Raw genomic sequence first — 9,921 nt, 5'->3', positions numbered from 1 at the left:
CGGCCCGTGCGCCCCGAGCCACCCCTCCGAGACGGGGGGGGGATGGCACCTCAGACCCGGCCAGTCCGGCCACGACCTGGTCCTCCGTGGAGTGGGAGAGGAGGGGTGGCGGGGAGTCCCCCAGGGAGAATGGATGCGGGCGCTTTCGGGGACCGAATGTGAGCATCAGCTCCCTCCGCTCCCCCAGGATCGCGGCGTGGGAGCGCGGTGCTCAGGAAGAGGCGCGGAGCGGTTGCCACAGCCGGGTTCGGGAGAGTAGAAGGTAGGAGCTGGGGTCGGTGCGGGTTGCGGGGCGCGAGGCTGAGGGCTCGGGTGGTTTGCTGGGCTTACTTAGCTCGAGGTCTTGAGGTGCAGTTCCCGCACCGACCCCTAGGGGCGCACGGCTGGTGCCCTCTCGGCACCAATTCAGATGGGAGAGTTCTGCAAGGACAAAGTTTGGGAAGAAATGAAGGCGAGGACAGCCTCTTAAGACCATAGAAGTCGCAGGGCTTAACACACTGAATCTCACCCTCTCTTAACTAGAGTCTAAGCAGGTTGGACTGCATGACTTCCCCCTCCTGCGTGCCCACCGCATCCTGTCCAGCACACTTTTCAAACCTTGTTCTCTTCCTCCACTTAAATGTTCCTTTAGTGCAGTTCAAAACCAGGGCGCTCTACCACTGAGCTACATCCCCAGCCTTTTTTATTTATTGAGTATTTTTGACACGAAGTCTCGCTAAACTGCCTTGGAGGGAGGATCTCAAATTTTCCATCCTCCTGCCTCAGCTCCCCTCAGTGCTGGGCTTGCAGATGTGTGCCACTGTGCCTGTCCAGAGCAGTAAACTTTTAGTGGCGCCTACCCCGACCAGAGGAATAAACTTTTTCATTCCAGCAGCTAGACAGCACCCTTCCTAGGGACTCGCGCTCCTGTACGGGGCCCAGAAGAGCGGAGGTAAGCAGGAAGAACTCAGGAAGAAGGTCCCCTCGCTGCAGGAGAGGCCACCAGCGCTGATAGCACACAGCTCTCCTCTCAGTGATGGGAACCAGAGCTTGTACTAGCTGAGTTTTCTTCACCTCCTCTCAGACCTACCCGAGACCGAGTGGAGAGAGAGAACCCCAAACTGTGGGAGTTGGCTCATCCCAGTGAGAAAGCCCCCCAACTTCATCACAAGGGGCTGTCCAGGAGCGACACAGTGGCTCTTTTGCTGAGCATGGCAGTCTGGGGGCTTTCTTCTCGCGTCTGTGTCTCTCTTTGTATAAACTCATCGGTGCCTGTGCCATCCGTGTCGTTCTGAACTGTGTCCACACCAGTTGTGACATTGAGCTGTGGGAGAAGTGAATTGAGTTAACACCAGATCTTTGTCAGATTAGAACCCATTCTGCTGTCAGCCCTGCTTGTTAAGCCAGGGGGGAAACTGGCCCCGGGAAACACAAGCTTTGTAAGAAAAGCAGGAGGTCTGTGGGTGAGGACATCTCGAGTCCTGCTCCTTGGGCAGGGTGCCTGAAAGCCACATTAGAAATGAAGTCCTGAAAAATTAACTTCAAATTAGGCAATGTAGGTTAAGGACATTCTAAACCATGAGAGTGAACCAGAAGAGATTAAGGAAGGCAGAGTTTATTCACCAGTTGACTTTTATGCTCCAGTCATCTTTAGTAAATACTTTGGAGAATTGGAAACATATTAACAATGTTCTTCTGTACTTAAGATATAGAAAATGTTTTGTTAGGGTTTCTTTGACACCTATTAATAGAGAGAAGCCAGTCTTGTAAAATTTTTTATAACCTCTCATTAAGATAAATGCAGGAATGATACTTGTACATGATCGATCCTGACAAAATATTACATTATTAATTATTGGCTTACATTGCAAATATTTGTTTTTAAAATTCTAACATACAACACGGTTACTATTAACATTGCTTTAGCTGTCATTAGCCAAGATAGTCTACATTTTATAGCCCTTCGACCTATAACTTTTCATTAAAAAAATGTAGTGGCTTGGGTGTCATATAAAAAAATTCTTGTGCCAGTAGACATCTGTTTTAAAGTAAATGTCACTATCTCATGTTTTACAAAATAAGCCAGAAATTCTTAGTTACTTGTCTTCAGCTAGGGTTGAAATGTATGTTTCAGATTCACTTAAACATGAACATTCTTGCTTGTGTCTTTGCTAGTTTGGGAGACTCCAACACTTAGAAATGTCTTTTTTTTTTTTTAGATCACTGAAAGTTGAGATCAAATCCCAAGGACTGGAATTTTGTCCGGTCCGTAGCCCTCTGTCTGGTGTACTCAGTTAATGTTGAGGAAGGTTTTTGTACAAGACGATCAGACTGTTGTATGAGGTAGGGCTCCCTCTTGTGGGAGAAGTCAGAAGCAGCCACCTGTTAAGAACTCATTCATATTCATATGATCCAGAGTCTGATTAGAATTTTCAATGAGCCGGGGATGCAAAGACAGGAAAGATTAAGTATTTGGCCTCCAAGAGATTGCAGCCTAACAAGGAGACAATGTTCACCAATTAGAGTACAGTATAATTGTCATGATCGGGGAGATACGCTCAAAACGCAATTAGAATGTTAGAATAGGAAACATCCACCGGGACCAGTGGCATCAGAGGAAGTCACAGACAAGACGAAACATGCTGGGACTTGGAGTGAGAAGAGGTGTTTGCCAAGGGGCGAGAGCATTCCAGGAAGAGGAGGTAACGCATACAGCAGCTTGAAGAAGGCTTGAAGGAGCATGTCGGATTCAGGGCGTGGCAGTGTGGCTCCAGGTCAGGGCAACGGATGGAGTCAGAGGTGGAGCAGTGGGGAAAGGGGGCCAGGTTACAAAGCGCTCTGTCTGTATCTGACCTGAGAGGATTAGAGTTCACCCAGGCGGAGAAGTGAAATGATTGTAGTAGTTATTGGAAAAAGTATTCTTGCACCAGGCAAGAGAGGGTGAAGATGAATTAGGACAGAGGTAGTTCAGAAAGAAATGTGTGAGTGATTTCAAGAAATATTTAAGAGGTACGATAGTCCTGGTTCTGGCTTACTTGATGATAGATGTAGTACTGCCAAAGAGACAAAGAAAATAGAATAAAAAACAACGGGAACAGTGGACTCCATCTGGGACCTGTACTGTTGTTATCGTTATTCTGTCCTTTTACAGTGCTGAGTGGGAATGTCCGAGTGAAAATGTCCATGGGGTGCTTGGCCCTTTAGATACTGGAGTCTGGGGGACTCGTGAGGACTACCAGCCACTGGAATGGACGCAGTTGCCCAGGGATTCTTGAATAGTGTGAAAAGAAGGGAGCCGAGACAAAATCCCAGGGAGTGCGAGCATTTCATGGGGAAGAAGAAGATGAACTTGCAGAGGAGCCAGGAAAGAGATGGTGAAAGGCTGGAGACCCAGGAGAGCACAGTATCGTGGAGCTCAAGGGACTAAAAGAACGAGCAAAGAAGATGTGTTCTGCAGGCTCACGTCTCACAGAAAGTTCAAGAAGGGTGAAAAGTGAGGATTCTGCTGTGGAGTTTTCACTTAGTGGCATCATGGAGAAGCAGGGATGACAGCAAGTTAGATCACAGTGGGTTGAGATTGTTAGGGACGGAATCAGTAAGTGACACGCACAGAGGCAGCAGAATGGAAGTAAAATAACTAATTTATTCATCGATAAGGGTCGATCGCACATAAGCCGTGACTGGATGGACAGCGCAGTGGGTTACAACTCCTCCTTTTATAGCGTTTTACAGCCTTGAATTCATGTGGGTGGTTACATTTCATTCTCACAGTTTAAATCACAGTCACAAGATAGTTCATCTTTTCAACCCAGATATATCAATTCTTTGCTGTTGGGGAGTTCACCTTTAAGTTTCACCTAGTTATCTGTCCTAGTCCATAGGAAGGGGGTGCTCAGGGTCACGGGAGCGAATGTTGGCAATGGTCCTTTTTATCTTGATACTCTTATGATCAGATGGCTTCAGTCTCATCGGAGCTCAAGGTCTTGCTGACCCTGTTATCTCAGGGTCGGACCAAATGTCTCATTCAGTAATTAGTGCCTTTGGTGCCTATTAGTTCTGAGCTAAACAAAACAAACTGCTGTTAGAGACAGCAGAGGTCATTTTACGTTGTAACACTTTATAGGTTTTTGCTATTTATAAAAGTTTTCCCTATCAAGATAAAGCAGATAAAACCAGCACAGACTATTCTTTCCAGAAGCCTGGCTGTGAACCGGGGTGAGGTGTAGTGGAGGGGAGTAGTGGAGATCAAAAGAGGTCTCCTTTTATTAAAATGGGAGAAATTTGAGCGTGTGTTTGGGTGAAGGAGCCAGACACCAAGGGGACAGGGGATGGCCAGTGACGGAGGTGGCAGAGAAGGCAGGCAGGTGTGGGGTGGAGCCAGGGAGGTGGAATTTGCCCAACTGGAGAGAAAGGAGTGGCCGGGAAGAGTTGAATCCCAGCATTCGAACTGGAAGGGACCTGGAGAGCCTCTTTTCCAGGACCAGGAAGGAAACCACAGACCGAGGACACTGTCACCTGCCCAGTGTGACAGTGTTAGTCATTGAGACCTGGGACAAGAGCCAGCACCAAAGCAGGCGTAGAAGAGAGGAACAGTGAAATGCCCTCCTCTTCCCGCTCAGGACTGCTCTGGGTCCTTCACTTACACAATCTCCTGTCATCCTCACAGAGACCCCATGAGCAAGACATTATCTCTTTTCCAGTAAAACCAGGTCTCTGTAGAAGTCCAGGAAGTTGGAAGAAGCAAAGGCAGAATTACTTTCACCAGCATCAGCGGACTAAACTATGGGGCCTCCTGGGCTGAGGCCCCAGTGCAGATCACACTTAGCAACACGAGTGGAACTTCGACCACTGATCTGAGATGCTTTGTTCATTTAAAATATTTTGACATCTATGAAATGGGGGTGTGTCTTATCAACAGTGGCAGTCATGGTTTCATTGGCAGTGACTTCCCCCCTTTTCTGGTAACACATACACAGGCAGTTCTAACTGAGACCTAACTAAACACAGCACTTTCAGGTTCTGTTGCCCAATATCTTCTCTCCAAAGGGACAGGCTAGAGTTAAATGAGCTCTGAGAATAGAGGACAGATGAAGGAGTCCAAAGCCAGTGTTGGAGCTGAAATATGGCCTGGGTATTTGGATAGAGACAGGTGCAACAGAAAAGCATCTGCCCAGCATCCGGCTGGTGGAGGGCACGTGCCCCTTGAGCGATTATTCAGGTGAACTCAGCTCAGTCTCCACCAGAATATGAGCCAGGGCATCTGAGAAGCTGGACAGACCGACCTGGACAGTGACAGGCTGGGAATCTGTCCGCTGATGATACAGTCGGACTCTGTAATTACCGCAACTGTTTGGCCTTTGTTCCTTGGGCCCCTGAGGAAGAAAGCCAATCTTTTTGTGATCTGTACCTTCTACCCTCACGCCTCCCCTTGATAGTAAACATAGCTCTTTTTACCTCTGCAATCTGTCTGCTTGTGCAAGAAGCCCGGGGAGTGGGAATAAAAGAGAATTTTATCTCTTAAGATGATCCCAGAGGAAACAGAGAAGCCTTGAGGGTCTGAACTACACGGTGTAGAGGGCTGTTGGCTAGGAAGGGAGCTCCTCTGGCAGCAGAGGGTTGCTGAGGCCTTAGTTCTGCCAGGCCAGAAGGTGGTGAGATGGAGGCATGGCTGAGGGTAGGCAGGGAGGAGTCTGGCGAGAAGCTACAGGAAGGGTAGGCTGGCTAGGGCCTGAGCTGGTTCATTCTGGCTGCATCCCCAGCAGTAACAGCACCGGGTAAATAGATACAGGGCTGTCAACCTACTCTTTGTTGTTGTGCAGCATTGCCTCAGGCACACCGCCACCGCAATGGCTGCTCTCGGGCACACGTTCCCCTTCTATACCGGCCCCAAGCCGACCTTCCCGATGGACACCACCCTGGCTGTCATCATCACCATCTTTCTAACTGCCTTGGTCACCTTCATCATCATCCTCCCTGGCATTCGGGGCAAGACGGTAAGAAACAAACCCAGCCCTGGACACCCCAGCCCCAGAGGGGCCTCAGCCTGAGTGAGGGGTCCAGAGCCAGTCTACAGAGAGGCTCAGGGAAGGGACCCCAGTGTCCCCACTCCTGGATTCAACAGATCACTGCCGGCACCTGGTAGGCGCCAGACCCTGGTCACCAGGAAACGAGTGGCCTCAGTCATAGAATCCCAGCCCCCACCCCAGCGTGGAAAGGGGGGAGGGCGTGGAAGGAGGAACTGCTTCCTAAGCCCCTCCCCTCCCCATGATGCAGAGGCTCTTCTGGCTGCTGCGGGTGGTGACCAGCTTGTTCATCGGGGCTGTGATCCTGGGTGAGTGCCAGACTCTCCTACTCCTCGTGTCCCCGCAGTGACCCCTGCTTCATGGTGGCTCCCAGACCCTACCCAAAGAGGGCTGCCTGGGGGACCTTGCTGGATGCACCTCTGCAGCCCTGGGGACATTTTTATGCTCTGGCAGAAGGTCCCAGGGACAGGAGTGGAGGAAATGGGATAGGGCTGCTTGCTCGGCTTTGGGGATTGGGCATCCTGTAGAGACAGAAGGCGTCCTCCTCACTGAAGCCCCGTTTGCCCGTCACGTTTACTGCAACTCTTTCTCCCTCAGTGTGTTATTGGGGTGTGCAGGGGGTGAGCGAGGGAGCTATTGGATCCCGACCTGTTTCTCCACCCCACACCAATGGCTGGCAGCCTTCCTGTGAGCCTGGCTAGTGGGTACGGGGGTGACCAGTCCAGGATGCACCCCTGAATTCCCACGTGTTCCACTCCCCCGCCCCAGCTGTGAACTTCAGCTCTGAGTGGTCAGTGGGCCAGGTCAGCACCAATACGACCTACAAAGCCTTCAGCCCTGAGCGGATCAGCGCTGATGTGGGGCTGCAGGTCGGGCTGGGAGGGGTCAACATCACGCTCACAGGTGAGTTGCTCTGGCCTGGGAGGGAGGGCCCCTGCACTGCGTTAGGGAGCTGCTTTCTTTCACAAGGTCCAAAAGGCTGCCGTGTGCTGGGGCCTGTGGTTAGAAGGAGCCGTGGGTGTGGGTACACGTGATCCACCGTAGCCCAGGGGTCCCTGCCAAGTAAGCAAGCGGGCGCAGCCACCCTTCCCCCAGGGACCCCAGTGCAGCAGCTGAATGAGACCATTGCGTACAATGAGGCGTTCACTTGGCACCTGGGCAAGGACTATGCTGGGGAGTACGCAGGGGCCCTGAGGAAGGGGCTGCCAAACCCTGTCCTCTACCTGGCCGAGAAGTTCACCCCGCACAGCCCGTGTGGCCTGTACAACCGGTACCGCCTGGCGGGACACTACGCCTCTGCCATGCTGTGGTGAGCCAGAGGGAAGGAGTGGAGCTGGGGTGACGTGAATGTCCCGAATGGGGTGGGCTGGCGTGGGTACCGTGCTCCTGGTTGGGAAGCCTGTGGCAGGTTGTCCTCGCCTGCGGGGGGACAGAGGTGCTGGGCCGGTCCTCATGGCCCCACTTCCCAGGGTCGCCTTCCTCTGCTGGCTGCTGGCCAACGTCATGCTGTCCATGCCTGTGCTGCTGTACGGCGGCCACATGCTGCTGGCCACTGGCATCTTCCAGCTGCTGGCGCTGCTGTTCTTCTCCACGGCCACGTCACTCACCCCACCCTGTCCCCTGCGCCTGGGTACAGCGGAGCTGCATACCCACCACGGACCTGCCTTCTGGATCACACTGGCCACAGGTGAGACCCGCCTCGGCCCCCGGCTCCCAAGGGCTAAGGCCAGAGAGGGAGGACTGGGGCCCCGTGTGTGGGTGGGGCCAAGGCTGTGCTTCTGGAGCCCCATCAAACTAAGGAGGACGCTGGCCGCCCTGTCCCCAGGACTGCTGTGCCTGCTGCTGGGCCTGCTCATGGCACTGGCCCACAGGATGCAGCCCCACAGGCTGAAGGCCTTCTTCAACCAGAGCCCGGAGGACCCCACACTCGAGTGGAATCCTGAGGAAGGGGGGCTGCTGAGTCCTCGCTACCGGCCCATAGCCGAGAGCCCTGTGCCCCCCGACATTCCTCTGTCCCAGGCTCCCTCTGAGGCCTGCTGTGGGGAGGAGACCCCCGCCGAGCCTGACTGTGCCCTCTGAGGTCCCTGTCCCATCCCGATGGGCGGCTCCTCAGGGAGCTGCAGCAGGTCCTCAGCTCCCGGACGGAGCAGGTGGGAGCTAAAGGAGGCTCCACCCCGTGATGCTAAAGAGAACAAACCCAGAAGCCCCCCCCCATCTCCCTGTCACCCCTAAAGCGGGTAGCCCCTATTTCTGCCCAGCAGCCCCGCCTTTCCTGGGTGCTGGGCCTCCTCCGGGTGCCCAGCGTTCCTCACACATCTGTCAGTGTCATTCTTCCACAGACCTGTCCCTTTGTACCTCTTGGTGTGTGTGCATGTGTGTGCGTGTGTGTGTCCTCTCCGTCTGCACTGGAGACCACCAGACAGCTCATTCTGGCTCCAGCATTAACCAGCCATGCCACGTTTGACCTTCAGGTCCCAAATATACTCAATAAGACTAGGATTTGCCAACGAACGACCTTTAAGAAAGTAAAGTCCTCGATTTACTGTTATGCCTCGCTGACATCTACTTCGGCCCCCAGACACCACTCCAAAAGAAAACAGCTGGAAAGAGTGAATCACTCCAAAAACCCCCTTCTTCCCAGTCCATGCAGCAGGGACCCCGGGAGAGAGGAAGGGTGACCTTCCTGGTCACAGCCCTGCACGCCCTCCCCGGCTGCTGGGGTGGTTTCCGCTCCTGCGTCACTACACTAGAGGGCGCTCCTCCAGAGCCTGTCTGGGTCTCGGGTTTCTCCAGCGCTAGGAACCGGGTCGGGACACAGAAGTGGGCCGTCCCAGACCAGCGAGGCCTTCCGAGGGCGTGTGGCCCAGAATCGGGAAAAACCATGGAAATTAATGGGCCGGGGAAGTTTCTAAAAATAAAAGAAGTAAATGTATTTACAGCTCGCTGTGTCCTTGCTTCTGGCGCACGGAGGAGTCCCTGGGGTGCCCCGCCCATGGCCTGGGGCGCGCGAGGTCCCCAGACGGGGAAGAGTCCAGAGGCGGGCGCCCTTCACAGTTTTGTGGTGATCTTGTAGTCCAGGGGCGCGAACTGTGGGTGAACCGGGTTGCTGAGAATGAAGGGCGAGCCCGCCGCCGCGGGGCTACAGTAGTCCGGTCCGCTCTGGTCGAGCACGGCGCGAAGGGCGCTGGGCCAGGCGTAGTGGAGAAGCACCACGGACCCTCCGAGCAGCAGGCACAGGATGCCTGCGGGGAAGGAAAGGGGCGATCAGGGCTCCGGGCCGGCCCCTGGGCCTGGCGGAGGCGCCCGCTCGAGTGTCTTCCCCAAACACCGGTTGCATGCACTCGCCCACTGCAGAAAGACCTCTCCTCTGGACTGCAGGACACACGCCTTCACTCGCAAGGGTAGAGACGCCGACCCCTTCGGAGGGAACCCTCTGTATCTGTGAGATGGGCTCCGGGGGTGGGGGCGCAAGTTCGAGACCAGCCTGGGCTAGTGAGTTCAAGGCCAGCCTGCACTGCACAGCAAGACCCTGCCTCAAAAACCAAAGCAAACCGGGCCGGGGATTTACCTCAGTCGTTCCACCGAAGCAAGCGCAAGGACTTGAGTTTGATCCCCGGTACCAAAACAAACAAAACAAAAAAACCTCAAAGCCGTTGTCGCCTCTGCCCCAAGCGTCCGGGATCACTCTGTGGAACGGAAAGCGCAAGCTCCCGGCCCGGTCCTCACCAATAGCCAGCGTGACCCAGAAGGCGGCTCCGTAGCCAGGCGTGAGCGCGGCGGAACCGAGGCGGAACGGGCAGAAGGGCACGCTGGAGACCGAAGCAAAGGCGAAGACGGCGAAGAGGGCGAAGGCGCCGGTGACCAGCAGCGCCAGGCCGCCGTAGAGCGGCGCGGGCATGGAGAGCAGCGCGTTGGAGAG

General features: G+C 54.1%; 2 protein-coding genes across 3 annotated transcripts in view; one reads left to right on the top strand and one right to left on the bottom strand.

The window, feature by feature from the left end:
* The first annotated feature begins 38 nt into the window (after positions 1-38).
* On the top strand, positions 39-8,910 carry Duoxa1 (dual oxidase maturation factor 1). Of its 2 annotated transcripts, none has more exons than XM_010632521.2 (7): positions 39-262; positions 5,799-5,972; positions 6,253-6,310; positions 6,771-6,905; positions 7,098-7,311; positions 7,472-7,689; positions 7,828-8,910. In XM_010632521.2, exons 2-7 carry the CDS (start codon positions 5,826-5,828, stop codon positions 8,079-8,081), a joined length of 1,026 nt encoding a protein of 341 aa, XP_010630823.1. In that variant the 5' UTR covers positions 39-262; positions 5,799-5,825; the 3' UTR covers positions 8,082-8,910. The 2 variants fall into 2 exon arrangements, with proteins under 2 accessions (XP_010630823.1, XP_010630822.1); XM_010632520.2 differs by having other exon boundaries at positions 7,083-7,311.
* A 140-nt stretch (positions 8,911-9,050) lies between these two features.
* Positions 9,051-9,921, bottom strand: part of Duoxa2 (dual oxidase maturation factor 2) — a 2,871-nt gene continuing 2,000 nt past the window's right edge. The window contains 2 exon segments of the mRNA XM_033765319.1: positions 9,051-9,244; positions 9,729-9,921. The exon segment at positions 9,729-9,921 is cut by the window's right edge and continues 16 nt beyond it. Coding sequence (XP_033621210.1) covers positions 9,051-9,244; positions 9,729-9,921 — 387 coding nt within the window.

Source organism: Fukomys damarensis, unplaced genomic scaffold (genome assembly GCF_012274545.1).
Source record: "Fukomys damarensis isolate Sample0158 unplaced genomic scaffold, DMR_v1.0_HiC HiC_scaffold_17, whole genome shotgun sequence".
In the NCBI taxonomy this organism is placed as follows: Eukaryota; Metazoa; Chordata; class Mammalia; order Rodentia; family Bathyergidae; genus Fukomys; species Fukomys damarensis.
The sequence above is the reverse complement of the archived record's forward strand: the minus strand, read 5'-3'. Positions and strand labels throughout refer to the sequence as shown.

Bases quoted from the DNA above. Each gene is read 5' to 3' on its own strand.
- Duoxa1 (XM_010632520.2), top strand. From the start codon at position 5,826: ATGGCTGCTCTCGGGCACACGTTCCCCTTCTATACCGGCCCCAAGCCG. The intron at 6,906-7,082 runs GTGAGTTGCTCT...AAGCGGGCGCAG, and splicing joins GGTCAACATCACGCTCACAG to CCACCCTTCCCCCAGGGACC. The intron at 7,312-7,471 runs GTGAGCCAGAGG...CCCACTTCCCAG, and splicing joins TACGCCTCTGCCATGCTGTG to GGTCGCCTTCCTCTGCTGGC.